This window comes from Poromitra crassiceps, assembly GCF_964638095.1.
Source record: "Poromitra crassiceps genome assembly, chromosome: 8".
Classification (NCBI taxonomy): Eukaryota; Metazoa; Chordata; class Actinopteri; order Beryciformes; family Melamphaidae; genus Poromitra; species Poromitra crassiceps.
This window is the reverse complement of record NC_139629.1, coordinates 51,508,939-51,530,332: the sequence shown is the minus strand read 5'-3', so window position 1 is coordinate 51,530,332 and position 21,394 is coordinate 51,508,939. Positions and strand designations below refer to the sequence as shown.

The following is a 21,394-nucleotide window of genomic DNA, read 5'->3' as shown; positions in this document are numbered from 1 at the left end:
GCACCCCTGTGTTCCCTCCGGCTTGGTCGGGAGTCCATACAGGCATGATTGGCTGTGCCTGAGGGTGGGAAGCCGGATTGGGGGGTATGTGTCCTGGTCACTGCACTAGCGCCTCCTCTGGTCAGTCGGGGCGCCTGGTCGGCGCGGAAGGGAACTGGTGGGAATAGCGTGATACTCCCACGTGCTACGTCCTGCTGGCGCATGTGTCGGAGGAAGCATGGTGCTAGTCTCGGCTCTTCCCAGATCGGCAGAGGGTGGAGCAGTGACTGGGGGCAGCATGGGGATAAATTGGCTAAATACAACTCGGGAGAAAATGGGGGGGGAAATCTGGAAAAAATGGAAGAAAAAAGAAAGTTACCTTCCAGTATGACGGGACAGAGGAGGGATGATTATTGCAATTTGCTTCGTGCCTCAAGGCTGCAAAGCCATTATGTTACTGTTCTCTGCTCTCTATTTATATAGCGGGAGTACCAAGGCTTCTCTTGAGTGCTTTGTTTGTGCAACCTCACGCAACCTTGCATGAACTCATGTCTCACACTTATTTATTCCACCAGACAAATAATGACACACACACAAACTATTCACACACACACAAACTATTCACACACACAAAACACACAAACTATTCACACACAAAACACACAAACTATTCCCCCTCTACAAGCAGAACAGAACATTGAATTTGGTGCTAGGGTCAGTTAGGATGCATTTATTCAACAAAGTCCTCCAGGCCTTGTTGCAAAGTAAACACGGTAAAATGGAGAATCTCAACAACATATTGATTTTTGGATTTCAATTTTAATGTACCTTATGTGGTGTATTTTTATGATATTGATCCACACAAGGTATGTCTATTATATAATATATATATGTATATATATATACAATATATATGTGTGTATATGTGTACCGTAAATTCCGGACTATAAGACGCACCGGTGTATAAGCCGCGGGACCAAAATTGACTATTTTTTTCTTCTATAAGCCGCACCGGTCTATAAGCCGCGGGTGTTTTGATGTTTAATTACCATATGAAAGGGTTCGTGCACAGAGAGGAATGTCGGGAAAGCGATGGCTGTTTGGGGAAGCTCCCATTTATTAACATTTCAACAAAACAAAACAAAAGTCAGGTCACTAATCCCCAGACAAAATCACACAACAATAGGCTATATGTGCAGCAAACCTGTAACCAGAGAAGTCAAGTCACTAATGCTCGTCTTCCTCTTCTTCCTGCGTACTGAAACCACCAAAGTCCTCATCTTCAGTGTCGGAAACGAACAGGTTCAGGGTGGCTTCGTCAACCACTCTCCTCTCTCCTTCATTGTCACTCAAAACCAACGAACTCCTCTTCATCTATAGCTGTGTTTCCATTACAGTTTTTCGCAAAAGAATTGCGATATTTCTACAACTTCGACAATGTACAATTGCGACTTGTAGGCGTTTCCATTGAAGTTGCGTTTGAGTGATTCCCCGTTGCAGCAGCTGCCACAGTGATTACGCACGGGGATCTGCCCCATATCCCGTCCCCTGCATGCTCAAATCCAACCAATGGTCAATGGAAATCCCAACATGAAGTTACAATGCATATAAACGAGCCTGATTATCAATTCAAAAGAAAATGAGTCGCAAAATGTTGCTGGCTGCGTGAATGCAGTCAGCGCGACAGGCAGAGGAAAAAAGGTAGCCTAATAGCCTACAACTGGTCCGATTTAGAGATGGAGGGGGGAAAAGGCTGATTTGGTTCTATAATTGCACCTGAAACGTGTGCAATGTATTAGCCTACTCACAGTCACTGTATTCACTTCAGACAGCACCACCGCACCAGTGTGTGCTTTTCATCCTCTCATCTCGCCGCTGTGCCAAATGCGCGCACACAGGCAGCCTGCTGTCACCATGGACCGATTTCTGCCATTAAACATTATCTAATTTGCCCGGCTACGCTTTTGCACAACACTCGTCTTTCTGCTAGGTAGCGTTGCTTCAAAGTTTTCCACTTGCTGCGGAGGTTTTGACACGGCTATCGAACCTTACTTACCAAACTTATTTTCCGCTCCTTTTCCAAGGGATAATATGGGTCACATGACGTGCAAATGCGAAAAATGTGTTTCCATTACACTTTTGCGATAAACTGCTATATCGACACGTCTGAAAAACCACCTCATGATCATCTACTGCTCGTTCTCATGCTGTCGAGAACGAGCAAAGCTTTTTTTTGGTGAAAGAATCCTCCAGGGCGCTTCTTGTTAACAGTCCGAGTGAGTGGCAGGTCGAACGTCAAAGGCACTTCATCCATATTTATGATCTGCTCCGGTTCGATGGAATATTCCTTGATCTTCCTTTGTGTGAATTCGCCGAAGTTTGTGATTTTCTCCTGGTAGTCGGGGGAGGGAGTTGATGGGCTTGTGGCCGTTTGCTTACCGTAATTACCATATGTAAGTGGTCACGCACAGAGGGGATTGTCGGGAAAGAGATGGCTGTTTGAGGAAGCTCCCATTTACCGTATTACCGTAACATTTCAACAAAACAACATAACACAACACCACCGTTGTTTATTTTTACAGTGCACACAGTGTCCGCGGTGTGGTGAAAAGAGGGCAAGAGAGGAAATTAAAACAGAAGTGGATTTATAGTTAGAAAGAGTGCTAAAAAAGAGAGATTTTTTTTTTTTTTTTTTTTTTTTTCTGAAAAAATCCATAGATAAGACGCACCGTTATATAAGCCGCAGGGGCCAAAAAACGGGAAAAAAGCCGCGGCTTATAGTCCGGAATTTACGGTATATATATACAGTATGTATGTATATATATTAGGGATGGGCATTTCTAGCAAAAACACTATTCGAAATTCGCTGGCCAAATTCGAATTTAATTCGAATTTCGAAAATAAATAAAAAAATGTAAAAATTTTTTTTTTTTTTTTTTGTGTGAGTGAAATGTTGCATTGTCTCCCCTGATTCTAAGTCTACGGCTTTATTAATTAATATAAAAAAGCTTCTGCTGTGGATTTTTAGCTCAAACAAGCATTGCACCACTGAAGTAAAGAACATGTTACATGACATTGACATTTTCGAAAATAAAAAACAGTTTTGACAATCATGAGTGGTTCATTAAATATTTAGTAGGCTCAGGTCTGAGTGCCAAAGGGGTGCCAAAGTCACCCCCTCTCCCTCTTCATGGGATTTCATCCGCCATTCATTTTTCCATAAACCTTGCTTAAAATGCTTATAAAAATTGTTTTACTTGCTCAAACCAAGCGATTTGACTATACTTAGAATCAGGGGAGACAATGCAACATTTCACTCAAATTTTTTTTTTTTTTTTTTTTTTTTTTTTTTTTCGAATTTCAATAATAAAAGTCGACCTTGATAATAACAACGATTATTCGAAAATTCGAAATTCGATGCCCATCCCTAATATATATATATATATATATATATATATATATATATATATGATGTGTATATATATATGATGTGTATATATATATGTGTATATATAATATATATATGTATGTATATATGTGTGTGTATATATATATATATATATATATATAATATATACAGTATATATACGCATACATCCCGCATATATATATATGTGTGTGTATATATATATATATGTGTGTGTGTGTGTGTGTGTGTGTGTGTGTGTGTGTACCTAGCCAGTATACAATTCCTAAACACACACAGAGCCTGTGTGTGTTAACATCTGTGCAGTACATGTGCACTCGTGGAGGTCACAGCAGGGTTTAGTGGCAGCCTGTGCTTGGAGTTCACAGCATTAATCTACTGGGCTGCTCCTGAGTTGTTTCCACCTGAGTGAGCTAAATGAATGGGGGTGTGTGGGGCAGGGAGGATGAGGGACTCCCTCATTCACCCACACAATCAATCGATTCTGCTACCTTGTTCTCCAGCTGCTGACAGAGCGTTTGAGGGGGAAAGTGTCCACATCACATCAGATCACATCACAGTAGTAAGGGGCTGATGGTCTCAGGACTCAAATGGCTGGTCTGTGATTAGGCCATGTAGTGGCATTTGAGGGGGGAGCAGTCTGGCTCAGCTTGGTCAGAGTGGTTGGATTGTAGTTGGCAACAAGCACAAACCTCTTAGACCACAGCGCTTTTCCCTTAGCCATTTCCCTCACCTGCAGCCCCCCCACACCCCAAAAAAAGAAGAAAAAACACCACCTATATCCCCCTAGCCACTACTACTCCTACCCACCCCTTGAATCCTGACTCTCTACCACCTTCCTATCCCGAGCTACGGCCATTTTCCCACCAAACTCACTAAACGACCATGAATGGCTGAGTGACTGACTGTCCTGACTTTTCCATCTTATGACCCCGGCGGGACCGCTGGTCCAGTGCCGTGGAAAAAACAGATGTATTCGATGTATTCGGGGGGGAAACTAAATGTATTAGGGGTGCACAGATTGATCGGCACGCAATCTGTATCGGCCGATTTTGACCTCAAATATGCGATCGGCTGATTGCCGATATTTCTTGCTGATTGCCGATATTTCTTTATTTTTAATTTTTTTTTTTTTTTTTTTATAAATAAAAAGCCCTATCACTAATCAGGCTTTCCAATGATATAAAATACAATACCAATTGGTATTATTAAAGGGGAGAAATAATCGACCGAAATAATGTTTCCAAACTTTTTTGAGGAGTTTATACAGTATATCGGTGATCGGTTGGGCAGATATTTCCCATAGGCGATCGGTGGCAAAAAACGTGATCGGTGCACCCCTAAAATTTATTGTTTTTAAGTGCTGCCATTTTGGCCAGGTCTTGCTCGAAAAAGAGATCACTGATCTCAAGTGACTACCTGGTCAAATAAAGGTAAAATAAAAACAAATAAATAAAAAGTGATGTAGAACTGCTGCAGCGGGTAAAATGTAAAAAGGTGGAAAACAATGAAAAATAATGAGCGAAGGAAAACCACTTCTAATGTAGAAAGTCAGAATGTATTCAAGCTTAACAGAGCAAAGATTGTGTTAGTAACACTTATCACTGCCTTAATGCACACTTGGCAACACATTTTGAGTCGGTGCTCTTTCTCAGGCAGCAATGAATGACTGCACTATGACATAAAGTGCCAGACAAAACAATATTCTATGAAATATATAATATCTTTGTATTGCCCTAGTGTCATATGTGCCAAAATAACTTCCAATTCAATGTTATTACTTAACCCATTGATACCTGATGCAGCATTTGCGTGTATATCCCTCATTTGTGTGTGGATCCCTTTAAGTAGGGGTGCACAGATCGATTGGCACGCAATCTGTATCGGCCGATTTTGACCTCAAATATGCGATCGGCTGATTGCCGATATTTCTTGCTGATTGCCGATATTTCTTTATATTAAAAAAAAAGTAAAAAAAAAATCACTAATCAGGCTTTCCAACGATATAAAATACAATACCAATTGGTATTATTAAAGGGGAGAAATAATCGACCGAAATAACGTTTCCAAACTTTTTTGAGGAGTTTATACAGTATATCGGTGATCGGTCGATGATCGGTTGGGCAGATATTTCCCATAGGCAATCGGTGATCGGTGGCAAAAAACGTGATCGGTGCACCCCTACCTTTAAGAGTCTTAAAGGGCTACACACATAAATGCTGCATCAGGTATCAATGGGTTAACCTGTATCCCTGCTCTCCTCTGTGCTGCAGAGATGACCTGGTGCAGTTGGGCCAGGGGCCTGATAACAACACTGTGACTGTGAGGACGGTGAACGTGGGCCTCACCCTGCTGGCAGTGAGGGACCAGGAGCAGGCCAGTGTGGCAGACTACCTGCCCCTGCCTGTGGAGCATGCCATCCAGCCAGAGGAAGCCCACAGACTGGTGGTGGGAGATGTGGTCTGCTTCACTGCCCAGTTTGTTAGCCCAGACGGTGAGAGGGCCTCTACGCATTCTTACAGCGGCTGACATGTTGTTTTGTCCAAATGTAAAGGGATGAGAGCGTACCTGTTTTAGAGCAGAAAAAGAAAGAAAATGCTTAAAGAGCATGGTGCAGGTTAAAAAAAAATCTGAATTGACATTTTGGGCTCATGATTACAGTGAAAACACTCCAAAAAGACAAAGATCCCCCCCCCCCCCCCACAGGCCACCAGGGTATAAATATGGAGGAAAAGGTGGCATTTTATAAATGGGCATGTGACATAACAACAGGAGTGACATCACAAGAGGAGAATGTTCTGCTGGGGCTGACACAGGGATGTAAAGTCATGGAGAGTGAAAAAAGGTGACAGATACCAGGGCAGACATAAAACCACTCAGAAATCCTCATATTTTGGGCTGAAGTCAAAATAGTCACTTAAAGGTGACTATTTTGCATCCCTGTGACATCACAAAAGGTAGTTCTGTGTGTGATTGAAAAAAAGTTTTTTTCCCCCAAATCCCTTCCACATATTAATGCGATGTGGTCTCCAACCTGCACCATGCCCTTTAATGAAAGTTGATAAATAAATATGTTGCCCTCTTTACATTGCATTGTAGCGACACTACTAATGGCATCTAAGTTGCAGCAGCATTCTATGTTTGTGTGTTCAAGTATGTTTACTCACGTTTTCAAATTGTGATTGGTTCTTGTTATGATTCATCTCTGGAACATTTTCCTGGCTCCACGTTTTATTGAATTCCCCTGAAGGATAAAGTACCAATATATCTAATATCCATTTGAATTGAATAATTTCTCTTGCCCTGTCATTTTAACTGAGGGGTGTAACTTTGACAATCATTCTTGCTGGCTGGAGTTGATCACCTGCAATGACTCTTCCCTCCTCTGCAGGCGTTCATGGTACATGGAGCTCCTCAGCGGGTGGCGTGCTTCAGGTGGACCCTAAAACTGGTGCAGCCGTAGCCAGAGACTCGGGCACAGTGTCTGTGTACTATGAGATACCTGGTATTCTGAGAACCTACAGAGAGGTATGCAATCTGTGACAGCTGCTATCTTAGCCGCGGTGCCTCACCGACACTGTGTGATAAAGCTTGAGATGTGCAGCTATTTGTTCCAGTCATGGCTGTGATGAATGAGCTACACGAAACAGCTCTGAGCGTTAGAATTATGCAAACGGCGCACCTCTCTGGTTTCTACGCTGTACTGCTCCCTGTTCTCCAGAGATGCTCACCTCTCTGGTTTCTACGCTGTACTGCTCCCTGTTCTCCAGAGATGCTCACCTCTCTGGTTTCTACGCTGTGCTGCTCGCTGTTCTCCAGAGATGCTCACCTCTCTGATTTCTACGCTGTACTAGGGCTGCACGATATGAGGAAAAGCTGCGATGTGCGATAACACTGTTCAATATTGCGATGACGATATGACCTGCGATAAATAAAAAAAGCTATGGATCGTAACCCCCGATTCCAGGGGTTACGATCCAATTCCAGAATCGATTCTCGATTCCAACGATTCTCGATTCCACAGTCTAGAATCGATTCTCAATTATGTAGTTTTATATTGCAATAACACACAAAGGTAAATCTAAGACAAAAAATGACAAATGTATTAATGCTGAACTTCAAATTCAACTTCTGAAGTATTACAGTGAGGGCCTAAATTCATTTTGCAATATGAGTGTGTTAATTTAAGCATACGTATCAGTAAGTGGCACGGGATTCTCAAAGCCTGTGTTGAGGGTCATACGAACAAAAATGCACTCTTGAAGCTAAAAAAAGTTAATTACCGTAAATTCCGGACTATAAGCCGTACCGGTGTATAAGCCGCACCTGCAAAGTTGACTATTTTTTTCTTATATAAGCCGCACCGGACTATAAGCCGCGGGTGTTTTAATGGTTTTTTTTTTTTTTTTTTTTTTTTTTTATGTTTAATTACCATATGTAAGGGTTCATGCACAGAGGGGATTGAGATGGCTGTTTGAGGAAGCTCCCATTTATTAACATTTCAACAAAACAACATAACACAACACCACCTGTGTTGTTTTTTACAGTGCACACAGTGTCATACAGTGTGGTGAAAAGAGGGCAAGAGAGGAAATTAAAACTTATTATAGTTATATAGGATTTATAGTTAGAAAGAGTGCTAAAAAAGAGAGATTTTTTTTTTTTTTTTTTTTTTTTTTTTTTAAATCCATAGATAAGCCACACCGTTATATAAGCCGCAGGGGCCAAAAAAGGCCAAAAAACGGGAAAAAAGGTGCGGCTTATAGTCCGGAATTTACGGTATTTATATTTTTACTTCAATGTAGAACAGTCATTTCTTACACATGAGATTACTTTTAGCCTTTTAGTCATAACGATCATTGAAAGATATTCCATATTCCAGACTGAAATGTTATAACAGAAGTGGAGTATTGGCCAGAATGACATGAACATTTGGACACTTATTCAGCCGGTATCTTGCACGTTTGTTTTTTTTGCGATAACACGTGGCTTTTGCGATGTGTTCATCGCGCATTTTCATATCGCGATGACGATGAAAATACGATAAATCGTGCAGCCCTACACTGTACTGCTCACTGTTCTCCAGAGATGCTCACCTCTCTGGTTTCTACGCTGTACTGCTCACTGTTCTCCAGAGATGGTGATCTGCTGTGAAAGTGCATCATAGCGTATCTCGATCATAACGAGGGTAAAGAATGTGTTGCAGTGCAGCAGGTGCACAGCAGATCCATCATCACCTTTCACTAAATCACTGTGTCTGCTTAATGTGTGTATCCAGTCGTGCTCTGGGACTGCCACCCCCCCTCTCTGATTTACCCCCCATTTTTCTCCCGATTTGGCCTTGGTCAGTTACCCCTGCTGTCCCAGTCATTGCTCCGCCCCCTCTGCTGATCTGGGCAGAGTTGTAGACTAGCACATGCCTCCTCCTCTGATACATGTGAAGTCGCCAGCCGCTTCTTTTCACCTGACAGTGAGGAGTTTCACCGGCAGGACGTAGCGTGTGGGAGGATCACGCTGTCCCCCCCCCCCAACCCCTCTCCCCTCGAACAGGCTGACTGACCAGAGGAGGCGCTATTGCAGCGACCAGGAAACATACCCTTAATCCGGCTTCCCACCCACAGACACGGCCAATTGTGCCTGTATGGACGACCGACCAAGCCGGAGGTAACACGGGGGGTCGAACCTGCGACCCTCGTGTTGCTCGGCAGCGGATCTACCGCTGCACTATTTTTAATGAAGATTTCCAATGAACAGTGTGTGAGCATTGAACAGGTGAGCCAGTTAGTATTTGATCTCACACACAAAAGGTGTTGACACAATCGTCCTCACAAAATAAAGATCGAATAAAGATTTGTCACAATTCAAATGGAGACATTGACGGAGGTGTCAGTGATGTTGTCTCATGATGGCTCCTTTCCCTGACAGTCCCATTGATGTAAACAATTACTGAGCCCATGTTAGGTAGAAGTCATTACTGAGCCCATGTTAGGTAGAAGTCATTGTGCAGTACAGATATGTAAATGTAAATACAGATGATTAAAAGCACAACATCTGGACCTTCTTTTTTATTGACTTGTTTTGTGTCTTTTCTGTGTCTGTGTCCTCCTGCAGGTAGTGGTGGAAGCGACTAGAAGGACAACAGCTATGGCGCAGGCTGCACCCGTCAGGAATGACAAGGAGACAAAGGTCCTGCTCACCACCAGAGAAGCAGGAAGCAACCTTATAGGTACTGAACCCACTCTGTTTGAATTCTGTCCCTGTTCTCATTTATAACAAGAATTGAGAAGAAGAAAAAGAAAAAAAACTAATTCGTTTTAGAATTACTAGAGCAGTGATTCCCAAAGTGTGGTCCACAGTTACTGAAGCTGGTGATTTTTTGGGGGGGACGAATACAAACTACCAAATGGACTGTACTTGACTAGAAAGCTTAAATAATACACAAACAAACTAGGTTAGACCACCCAAATCAGTGTTTTTATTTTACTATACATCCTGGAACTAATGACGTTAGCATTCTCCTTCCACATACTTTTTAACGTTAGCATTTGAGCTAACGCTATTGTAACAAACATTACTAATGTGATGAATAAGACATATTTGCTGATGTACCCCACCCAGCCTGCCAGCTTCAAACCATGACAGGCTCATTTGAATTAAATCTAGCTAAAAGCTAAGAAAACTGCAGTGCATTGTTTAACCCATTGGTACCTGATGCAGCATTTGCATGTATATATCCCTCATTTGTGTGTGTATCCCTTTAAGACCGCGAACCGCGTTTCGCGCTCTTAAAGGGATACACACACACACACATGCTGCATGAGGTATCAATGGGTTAAAAGGGTGGTAGGAAGTGAAATGCTTGTGCGTCTTCTTTTCAAAATCACCTGCTAAATCCCACTTGAACCCATGTGCAGGCAAATACTTCTGATGAGTAAGAGGGAGAAAATGTTCCAATCTGGCTTTGGGGTTTTTGCCTACATATTTTGTATGTGGATGGATTATTAATTTGCCGTGTGCCCAAATTCACATGTTCTATTAATGAGAGAGAGAGAGAGAGAGAGAAAAAAAGTAAATAGATCATCATCTTTCACCCATTGGGTGTGACTGTGCCCCCTGGAAGATCTTCACATGGCACCGTGGCATTGTGAAGACTGGTGCAGTGATGTGCTTCCCTGTGGGACCGGTGGAGGCTGCACAGCCATTACACAGCATCCCCATCAATCACCCCTAATGACCTCATCAAGAAATCTGTCACCCGCAGGGGTGCTCTTTCTTTACACTTCCTGAAAGATTCAGCGCGATCGCACGTAAAATGGCATAGCTGTGGCCGAACACAATTCACGTACTCACTCACTCACTCACAGAGACTTTGCATTCTTTTAGTCTGATTTTAATTTGAACTTTTAAGCAAGAACCAAGATGTATATTTTTAAGGAGATAATGAAGCACATAATAAGTCTGAGGTGATTGCGTTGTTGTGCCCTGCAGGACTGTGCTCGTCCGCTCAGACCGATGCCATTGCTCAGCTGCAACCAGAAACCTCCATCAGCTGCCACCTCAGCTTCACCAGTGATGACGTGACCTTCCCTCCTCACGATGTCTTCAACACGCACACCGGCTTTGACCCCAGCACCGGTAAGGCTGCTCTAAAGTAGAGTCCCCACAGCGCATTGTAGACTTCCTTAACTCCCAGTGGATTTGTTGAGGAGCATTGACGTTTCGGTCATGGCGACCTTCATCAGAACGTTTTCTGTTGAAGGTCGACAACAAATAAACTGGGGCCGGTTGCACCAACTGGTCTTACACTGGTCTTAAGCTAAGTTGGTCGTAACTTTACGACCTAACAGCTACGCCGGTTGCACCAAGACGACTAAGCCTTATTTTCACTAAGACCAGGCGTAACTCCTACGCCTCGTCAGGAGGAGGCGTAGCAGAGATCTCCGCGGAGACCTTTTTGACCGCCATCGTCGTAACACCGCCAGTTCGCCGTCTTTGAAAGCACGACGTTAGATTATAACTAACTAGTTGTGTGGCTTAGCCTTCCCAAATGTTGCCGTTACTTTTTTAGAATGTAATACATAGAATTGGGAACGTTACATTCAATTTCATTCAGACTCCCTGACACTAATCGCCGCCGCCATTTTCCCCCGGGGCTTCCACAGGAGGAGGGGGGTGGGAGGAGGGAGGGTGTAGTGACGCACATACAGTAGTGGGTGACGGCGCGAGGCACATGTGGGCCAATCAGAGGGCATTCCCCAACAATTCACATGAACGCGCATTGCTACGACCAGCGTAGTTAAGACCAGACATAAGCCGTGTTGGTGCAACAGGCGTAAATCCATGGTCTTAACTAAGACCGACGTAGGAGTTATGACCAGGCATAGTTAACACATTCAGTGCCAAGGACGTCTGTGCACGTCCTAAAAAAAAGTAACGTTCAGTGCCAAGGACGTCTGTGGACGTCCTAAAATCATAATTCATATTATTCCATAATTCTGCTGTTTAAGGTCGTACCCAGCCAGTGAGCATGAATCCCTTCAAGGGATCACACGGCGCCACCTTAAACATCGTCACAGGAGCTGCTCCACCCACCTCAGATCCTTTACTTTGTACAGGAGACAGCGGAGAAAGCCGTGGAAACCGATGCATGCTTTCTGCCAGAGCCTATATATTGCTCCGTCTACAGCGAGAGTGGGCTCGGCTGCATCCGCGCTCACAACTGAGCTCTTATGCTTCTATCTATCTCCACACGATTTCCTAGAAAGGCAGCATCCGAAGCCGAACGGGCCAAGCCTTTTCGTTCAGTCGCGTTTGCCAGCGCGCATCATTTCCTTGATGCCCATCAAGGAAATGATGCGCGCAGCAAAGCTGGGATCTGTCCGGGGCAAAAACGAGTCGAGAAAGCAAACTCTGTGCGTGTGGGAGGAGCCCGCAGCTCAGAGGTGGAGAGGGGGGGGGGGGGGGAGAGGGGTGTGTGGCTGCACAGAAACCACACCACACGCCACCACATCAGAAAACACCAGCCAGAGTCAGTGAATGTGCTCGAAATTAGAGTGCAAAAGGTATTCATAAAAGGGGCTATATCTTGGAAAGAAAAAAAAAACGACAGAAAACCCATGAAAGTGCACTTTTTTGAGAGGCTGTAATTTCATAATGGAACTGTCTAGAAACAAAATTTCTTCTTTGGAAGAAGCAGGAGTGTTCAATCTTTCATTAAAGTCCAGCCCCGTTAATATAGCCATAATAGAAAAAATTCTATAGCTGTTTTCAACTGAATGGAAGTGAATCTGGCACAGGCTCCAGACAATTTTACTGAAGCGCTGTGGCACTGAATGTGTTAAGACCAGTTGGTGCAACCGGCCCCTGGGCTTTAAGTCTACAATGCGGTGTGTGGACAATAGGGCTGTGCCGATTCACTTATCTCCCAATTCGATACTATCACGATACTTTGGTGCCGATTCGATATATATTGCGATTCACGATTATTGCGATTCTACGATTATTGCGATTCGATATTACGATTTATTGCGATTTTTGTTTATTTTTTTCTTTTATTTTTTCAGTTTGTTTGCTTTTTTACACTAGATTAGAACATGGGAAAAGTTGAATCATACACTAGAGACTGTATATTATATATCATGAGTAGGGCTGGGCGATATAGTTAAAAACAGGGGCGGACTGGGATCATAATTCAGGCCGGGCATTAGATACCAAGCAGGCCAGGCCGATATGGGCCAACGCGCGTGAAATTTGGGCCGTTTGAAGCCAGATTTGGGTCCAATTTTACAATGAGATGCACCCACTTTAACCCTGAAGTGTAATTATTACTTCAGACTAACTAATAAAGTAATAAAACCACTAGTAAACCAGTAGGCGGCGCCTGGCCTGCTGTTCAGTGAGTGGCCTGACTGCAAGCACCCAAAAAAAAAAAAAAAAATTTTTTTTTTTTTTTTTTTTAAATTTGCGATTATCGATTCTGGAATAAAAGATCGATCCAAAAAATCGTGACATTAAAAATCGCGATACTTAGGTGAATCGATTTTTTCCCCCACCCCTAGTGGACAACACTGAGTGGATGCGCGTGCTCTCGACTTCTGCTTGTGCTTATGGTCAACATTAACATTCAGACTGCAGAGATCAGGTTCATGTCCACGGAGACATACGCCTTCACAATTAATCGTACATTCACAAAACCATCATTTAGGCCCTACAGAGACATGAACTCAATGTCCGGAGATGTACTGAGCTGAGCTGAGCTGTTCACCTTAAAAGTAGCAGTTGCAGAGAGATGTATTGAGTGGACCTTGTAGCACTGCACTAGCTTTCCCTCTCTTAAGTGTTGTAAATGTGTTGGAGGCTTTTGACTTTCACATAAGCGACTACCCATTAGAAGCATAACAGTTTCCATAACAAGGCAACTTCTAAACGCAGGCGCAGATCTGTGACGCTCTGAACTCTGAAACTGTTTACAAGCACACCATCATAATCAATACCTCCAAGGCCCATGGAAGGAGTTTAGCATATGGGCTATAAAGGTGTCTGGGTGATGTATTGAACTGAAGAGGCTCCCTGACACTTAAGTGCACTGCTCTTAATTGTGTTTGGGAGTTGGGACTTGAACTCAGTTGTTGCCTCATCTCTGAGGTCAAACCTCTGGAGGCTTTTAGCCTCAGCTGTAATCCCAGGGATTACAAGTTTGTACCTACTACCATGTAGCTTTTCAGACCACATTACTAGTACCTACTACCATGTAGCTTTTCAGACCACATTACTAGTACCTACAGTACTCCCATGTAGCTTTTCAGACCACATTACTAGTACCTACTACCATGTAGCTTTTCAGACCACATTGCCACTAGATACCAAGCAGTTGCTGTACATGGTTATCTTAGCTCTACCTGATTTTAAATAGATTTTAATTTCTCATCATCAGAAAAGTACAATTAGGAAATTGCTTTGATTTACTTTGATTTGTCATTCTCTGTTGTTTCAAACACACACATCTGTAATTTTATCTTGCTCATTCTCTTTCTCCCCCCCCCCCAATCCATCTTTGACACAGGTTTCTACACATGTTCCATGACCCTGCGGCCCGTGAGCGACCAGCAGACCCGCGTGCTCAGCATGTCCATGACCAACCTGCTGGTGAAGGCTGGCCTGGAGGGCAGCGCCTTCTCCGGAGAGCAGGTCAGCGCCATGCTGCCCATCGAGCCAGGCCTCTACTCTGACCAGACGGAGCTGCTGCTCTCCAACCTGCACCCAACGGCTGAGCTCACGGTCTATGGCCCCACTGCAGCGCTGGCCAACATGGAGGTCAGAACACAACACACTGTTACCCTGCTGCCACGAGAACTTGTAATATCATGTCATGTCAATGCAACACAAGACGTAGAGTATAACTGTAAACCGTTTAGTAAGAACAAAGTCTTGATACCGACACTAGGGATGAGACAATAACCGCTACTTTACTTTAAATCACAGTAAAAACAATAACGGTTATGACACTTGCCCTACTTTTTATTACCGTGACTGCTGTAACCACTGGCTTGTTGGGAGGCTGAATAACAAAGGCAAAAAAGAAAATCACAATTTTACAGAAATGTTTGACGTGTTCTACAGTCTAGAGGTCCTTGCACATCGGGAGCGTTTTTTCCGTGCGATTAATTCGCACGTCAATAATATTTTCCGAACCTACATCAGTCAATGCAACCCTGCATACCAACAGCGAAGTTTCGCTCAGCGTTATTGCGGTGTTTATTTTTCCGAACCACGGTTGATTTTTCAGAAATTCGCTTCCGACGTGTACACGTGTTGCTGTGGTGGGTCAAAACTCGCATCGCAATTCCGTGCCGTATATTCGCATCGCTCTTGATGTGTAAGGACCTTTAGTCTTACATTAAAACAGTTTTAAAGAGGAGAAATGTCGTGGGCAGCAAGGAAGTTCCACCGTGCTTCAGCTTGTAGGCAGGTCTGGTGCCTCACAGGAGCAGGACACACCAGCACCGGTCAGGAAGAGGTCTGTGGAGCAACACGGACTGTTAAGGAATCAGACGTTTGAACGTGCAATACATCTTCATCAGAGTCAATGTCAGACAGAGGCAGTGGTGTCGTAAAGAGATCACCAACAGGTGAGTGAATGGGGCAGTCCATTCAATTAGCCGATGTCTGTAATTAGTGTACTCGAGCAATAAGCTGCTGAAACGAACACACACAGTTCCAGGTAGTGAGACGTTGCGATGAAACACACGCACAGTGCCGGGGGGAGGGGGGTGGGGGAGGGTCCGACCTGCGCAAATCTGCACCGTTTACGTCGACACCTGGGTGTGATTTTCTTCTATGTATTTTATTTTGTCTATTGGTGTACGATTAAAAAAAAAAAATGCTGCCCTGTGCAGAATGTTGCACTTTGCACCTCATTGGTAGAGTACAGACATTGGCTAATTGAATGTACTGCCCCTTTCTCACCTGTTGGTGATTCTCTTGACAGTCTTTATACAACAGCACTCCTCTGTCTGACATTGAGCCTGATGAAGATGTATGACACGTTGAAACGTTAGTCTCATTTCTGCACCTTAATAAAAGGCATTAACAGTCCGTGTTGCTCCGCTGACTTACTGAGAAATGCCATGTGTTCGATATGATAAATTAGTATTTCAGCAATTGAAACATATTACAGTTCTGTCTTTTTGCCTTTCATATTCTTTATAATCCGGTTGAGATTGTATATTGAGATAATTTTGGCCAAGATAATCCTGCTATGAAACGACACAGGCCTAGCTGACACCACTTGCTCCATGTCATTAGGTGGTGTCTACTTCTCCCAGCATTGCCGTCCACGAGAAGGAGGCAAACCACGGCTTCCCCAGTTTCTCCAAGTACACCGTCAGCGCCGTGGACCCACACGCAGCAGCCACTGCCTCCATCTCCATAAGCAGCGCCCCCTCTGGCCAGAGTCTCGTCATCCCGGTCACTCTCATCCACGTGGCCGATCCCAGCTCGGCCATGCAAGGTCAGATGTCTTCACAGAGTGTAGACAAAGACAGTGTCATCAAAGCAAAACACTTCAACTTCAAGTCACTTCCTGTACTTGTGTCACATGGGCTTTGCCCATGGTTTACCACGGCCACGCCCACTTAGGAGACTTTCAGCAGGTCTGAGTCTATTGGAGTCAATGGGAGGAGTGAAGGTGATCTCGGATTATGACTGATTCTTTCGCCCCCAAAGTCATCAAAGTAAATATTCAGCCCGTTTTTCTCCCCAATTTTACTTGGCCCGGTCATTGCTCCTCCCCCTCTGTTGATCTGGGGAGAGTTGTAGACTAGCACATGCTTCCTCTGATTCATGTGCAGTCGCCAGCCACTTATTTTTCACCTGACAGCGACAGAGGGCTCGAACCTGCGACCCTCGTGTTGGTAGGCAGGGAATCCACTGCACTACCTGGGTAGCCTGGGTAAACCCATCCCCCACGTGACCTGCTCTCAGACCTGTTCTCAGTGACTGGGAACTGAGAGAGCAGGTCACGTGGGGGCTGGGTTTACCTAGGCTACTACCTGGGCAGGACACCTGAGCAAAACTATTGTTAATATCTACAGAATCAGTAATCCGGCAGTATTTCTGTCATCTGTAGCAAGGGCACTGATGAGGCAGTAGACCTTCAATAACCATCCATCACTCCATGAACTATTAATAGTGTAGATACTATTCACCTTATGTAGCCCCGCCCACTTGACCCAGTTGTGTTATGACTTCCTGTTCAAAACACCATCTGTTTTACCTGCTCACTAGTACTGTACTGTCACAGGAAGTGTCAACACAATAGGAAGTAACTGGCTGACCCCTGTGTTGGAACACGAGGTGAATAGGCCGTTCACATTTCACTGAAACCATAACAAACCGTTATATTTCAGTGCTTTAGCTAATATTTGATAGTGTGCTTTAGCTAACATTTGAGAGTGTGTGTTGTATGTTCGTTCGCAGTGCCTCTTTAACAGGTCTTGACAGGCTGTTATCTCATCCGCCTGTCTCTCTCCAGCTGCTGCTCCAGTCGTTTACCAGGAGGGGGCGCACTCCCTACAGAACTTACTCGACTCCTACCAGATGATGTTCTTCACGTTGTTTGCGCTGCTGGCCGGCACAGCCATCCTCATCATCGGTGGGTCAGCCTTCATCTCTGTGGGATGATGATGATGATGACTGTGGCTTGGGAAGCTTCAGAGCAGTCGGGCGCAATGCGTTCCCACTATAAATAAAGTGCTTGAATTACCTGGATGACTTTCTGTGCTAACGACTAGCCTGACTCGCCTCGTGCATTTAGAATTCATTAAAACATACCCACCTACTTTGTCATGTACTGTAAGCGTGTTCAGTTTTTACAATAGCGTTGACCTTTTCACATTCATCTTTTTCAGTCTCATTAATTTTTTTCATGCTTTGGTTCATGAGATTCTTCATTTAATTGGAGTGTGCAGGACTCTTGTCAAGTGTATTATTAGTTTTAATTCATTTTTTAATAGATTTTCACGCTTTGTGTAACAACAGCAGGCGAAGAAGACCACAGAAATATAATTTTTTTTTTTTTTTTTTTACCTTACTTTCTACTTAACATTTCTACTTAACAACACCTCCGGAGAACAGTGCAAACTTTGTATTGAGGTCATTTTGTTATTGCTAACAACTAGAGAAGTAACAAATTAAGTATGTCATGAATGAAGTACTGTCATAATAACATCACAAGTTGTTTAGTATCCAATAACAGTGGTCACAACTTGAAATAGCTGTAGATGTGGATGGCTTATATGATTCCCGAGAGACGGTTTGATTATGAGCTGTTTAAACAATGTGAGGATTTTCAATTGAATGTTTCCCCCCCTCTTCCAGTGGCCCATGCAGCCTTCGCTCCACGGGACCAAGCATATCACCCTGCTTTCATCCAGAGGACACCACCCAGCTCAGGTGAGGCAGTGTCACCCACTCCAGCCTTTTTTATTTGATTTTATTTAACCAGATAAGACATTTGAGATACAAGATCTCTTTTGTGAATGTGATCTGGCCAAGAAGGCAGCAATTACAAGCCAGGTTACAATCAACATAAATTACAGTACATATAAAGGAAACATAAAAACAGGGCTATAGATCTGAAACATTTAAAAAAAGCAAGGACAACCAAATACATCATAAAATAGCACTTTCAAGGGTAATAAATAACACAGGATCAAGAACGTAAAAACATATGGCCTAAAAACAAAATGTACAGGTCAAAAAGGGCAAAGTAAAAGTAGACATTACTGCAGGAGCAGCTTGAAGTAAGAACTTCAGATAGAGCATGTTTAAAACTGGACCTAATAAGATGAAGCAGACACCCAAAGGGGAATACCGCAGAATGTCTGCATCAAAATGTATTCCATCTATATGCTCTGTCTCACTTTGCTGTTTAATTCATATCAATCCCTGAATCAGTGATGTCACCATGTTTTAAAGCTCCAGTGAGGATTAATTAAAAAGATGGACAATCTGTGACATTATGTAGGACCATTTTCAATCTTTCTTTCTGGCTTTCTCTCTCTCTCTCTCTCTCTCTCTCTCTCGAAAGAAAAAGATGGCAGCACTTCCATCAAGCTGATGTGAATGTAAACGTTAAGGGGAGCATTGCATCATTCATTTTGAATGAAGCAGCTGCAGGCTGTGTCTGATTTCACAATTGATAGTCTGATCACTGCTTTCTATATTTGGGAGACTTATTCATGTTTATCAATACTGAATGGGGCTGGCTAATGTGGACTCTGAAACGGGAGTGCTTTTTAATTTCTGCCAACTCGTTTACTACCAGGAATGAATTAGCTCCACTCGCTCCTCCTCCAACACAAAGTGGCTGAGTTTCCCAACAAAGAAGCTTCTTAAGGAGTTAAGAAGCTTCTTAACCTTCTAAGCCTTCTTAGAGGCTGTTAAGAAGGGTGTAAGAAGGCTCTAAGGCTTTAAGAAGGGTTATGTGAAAGGTGCTATATAAATCCACAACATTTTTATTATAAAAGGAATCCATTCTGATTAGAGTCATATAGCCTACGGTAAAACATTTAAAACACAAGTAACCATATTACATAGAGGAGAGATTTTCAAGTGTTCCCCAATTTTAAACACTAAAAGGTTCATGAAAGAAAGGAAAAAGGGAAAAACACAACAGTGGACTATATTATTATGTCCTTTTGCCTGACACGGCTGAATCTGCGAGTGTTTCGTTGTTAAAAAGGTGTTAAGAATGCCCCAGACCCTTCTTACAAAACCTTCTTAACGAAAGATCAACTTAGGCTAAGAAGCAATCGGGAGCTTCTTTGACCCTTCTTAACTCCTTAAGAAGCTTTTGGGAAACGCAGCCAGTGACCGTTTCAATCTCTTTTTAAGATGCACTTTTCCCACCTCTTCTTTTACTCACTGCTTCATTTGGATCTTTTTCAGGTATCGGCTCTCCGGTGTCAAACTCCTTCAACCACACGATACCCAGTACCGACCCAAAGAGCAGCCCCAAGTTGCGTCTGTATTCTCCAGACTACAGGTCTTGATAAAGCCTTCTGTCTGCTCACTATTCTTCAAAAGTGGAACACCAGAGGTCGTTAATATGTATTTTAAATGTGCCTCTCTATCCCTCAAGATGAGGGACATGACTGCAAAAGTTGAGTTGTTTAAAAGAGACGTCATTTCCAAATTGACAGAACAATTACCTACCTTGATACCTACTTTCTTTGTGTGTGTTTTTGTGTGTCGAAGCAAGGTGGTATAATCGCACATAATACCGTCTTATGTTGTAATATGCGTTTGAAATCATTTTTTATACAATACTGCTTCATTATAAACTGACGTCCTTTGAACAGGTAGGATGTGCTCGAAAAAGAAAAAGAAAAAAAATCTCTTGTTTGCACTTAAATAAGGTTGCTTTATGTATATGTTTGATCTGTTGTGTGCTATTGACATTGTTTATTTCATTAATCGGTTTGAGATTGTGAAATTTAGTAACTCAGGACAAACCTCGCTCGTGTAAGACAGTTGACAGAAAATATTAACTTGAAGATGTTTATTTCTAAGGAAAAACTGTCATTGGTAGTGTTGTCGCGTATACATTTTGTGAAGATTATTACCACTGAAAACCGTCCTTCTCATAAGTTCTAAACCCTCCATATGTGCGCATAATCAGAGCCAGGAAAATGGTTGGTCCACTTTTTTTCTTCTGTGACATTGTTCTGGAATTAAATGTCCTTTTGTAGCATGGCTGCATTTTTGAGCCCGAAAGACATGCAGCTCTTCTTCACTCTCATTCATGAATGTGAAGCAGTTGAGAAATGTGAAGCGTCGTTCAGCTATTATAATCCAACATTGTTTCAGAGTGCAAAAAGAATCGATGTGACCTGGTGTTGTTTTGTGTTCCTGCCTACAACACATTTACTGTAGCTCTGTTCAATTACTGGGACATAAGAGTGTGGCATTGTTTTAAATGAGCTATTTTTGTATTTGAAGAGAATATGTTGACAGAATCGTATTTATGTTAGCTAGTGAAATTGAGTTCTATTGGAACAGGAGGATGTTATGCCACCGTGTGTTGAGATTGTTTCAGTGTTTCAGTTTGTTAGTCACGCCTTATGATATATGATGATGATATATCTGAACAGCTTTCAGCACTTACTACAATGGTCTGATTGTAGGAATATGTCGCTGCCTTTGCTAATAAAAGTTTGTATTTTCTACATTCTGCCATGCATATCTTTATTGCCTCTTAATACACTATATATACACATATATATATATAGTATTATATAATACCTCACATAGTAAAATATTGCTAGGGCTTTCAAATACAACCCTCTTCAAGATTGCTTACAGGGAAGGTTTGTGATGGGCTATCCACCCAGCAGCCAGACTGAACATTCAGCATCAGTCTTGTCAAGTAGATGCAGTATGTTCATCTTCAACATACATTAGACGTGTGGAGTTTGAATTTGAAAT

At 42.9% G+C, this 21,394-nt stretch overlaps 1 protein-coding gene across 1 annotated transcript in view; it reads left to right on the top strand.

Moving 5' to 3' along the window:
* nup210 (nucleoporin 210) overlaps positions 1 to 21,140 on the top strand; it is a gene marked incomplete at its 5' end in the record, with an annotated part of 59,851 nt that extends 38,711 nt beyond the window's left edge. Inside the window, 9 exons of the mRNA XM_083641295.1 lie at positions 5,680 to 5,900; positions 6,798 to 6,934; positions 9,518 to 9,632; positions 10,895 to 11,041; positions 14,469 to 14,719; positions 16,211 to 16,415; positions 17,439 to 17,558; positions 18,284 to 18,358; positions 19,856 to 21,140. Of these exons, the coding sequence (XP_083497421.1) occupies positions 5,680 to 5,900; positions 6,798 to 6,934; positions 9,518 to 9,632; positions 10,895 to 11,041; positions 14,469 to 14,719; positions 16,211 to 16,415; positions 17,439 to 17,558; positions 18,284 to 18,358; positions 19,856 to 19,959 (1,375 nt within the window). The 3' untranslated portion in view covers positions 19,960 to 21,140. The remainder of the gene's footprint in view (positions 1 to 5,679; positions 5,901 to 6,797; positions 6,935 to 9,517; positions 9,633 to 10,894; positions 11,042 to 14,468; positions 14,720 to 16,210; positions 16,416 to 17,438; positions 17,559 to 18,283; positions 18,359 to 19,855) is intronic.
* Between the last annotated feature and the right edge of the window lie 254 nt (positions 21,141 to 21,394).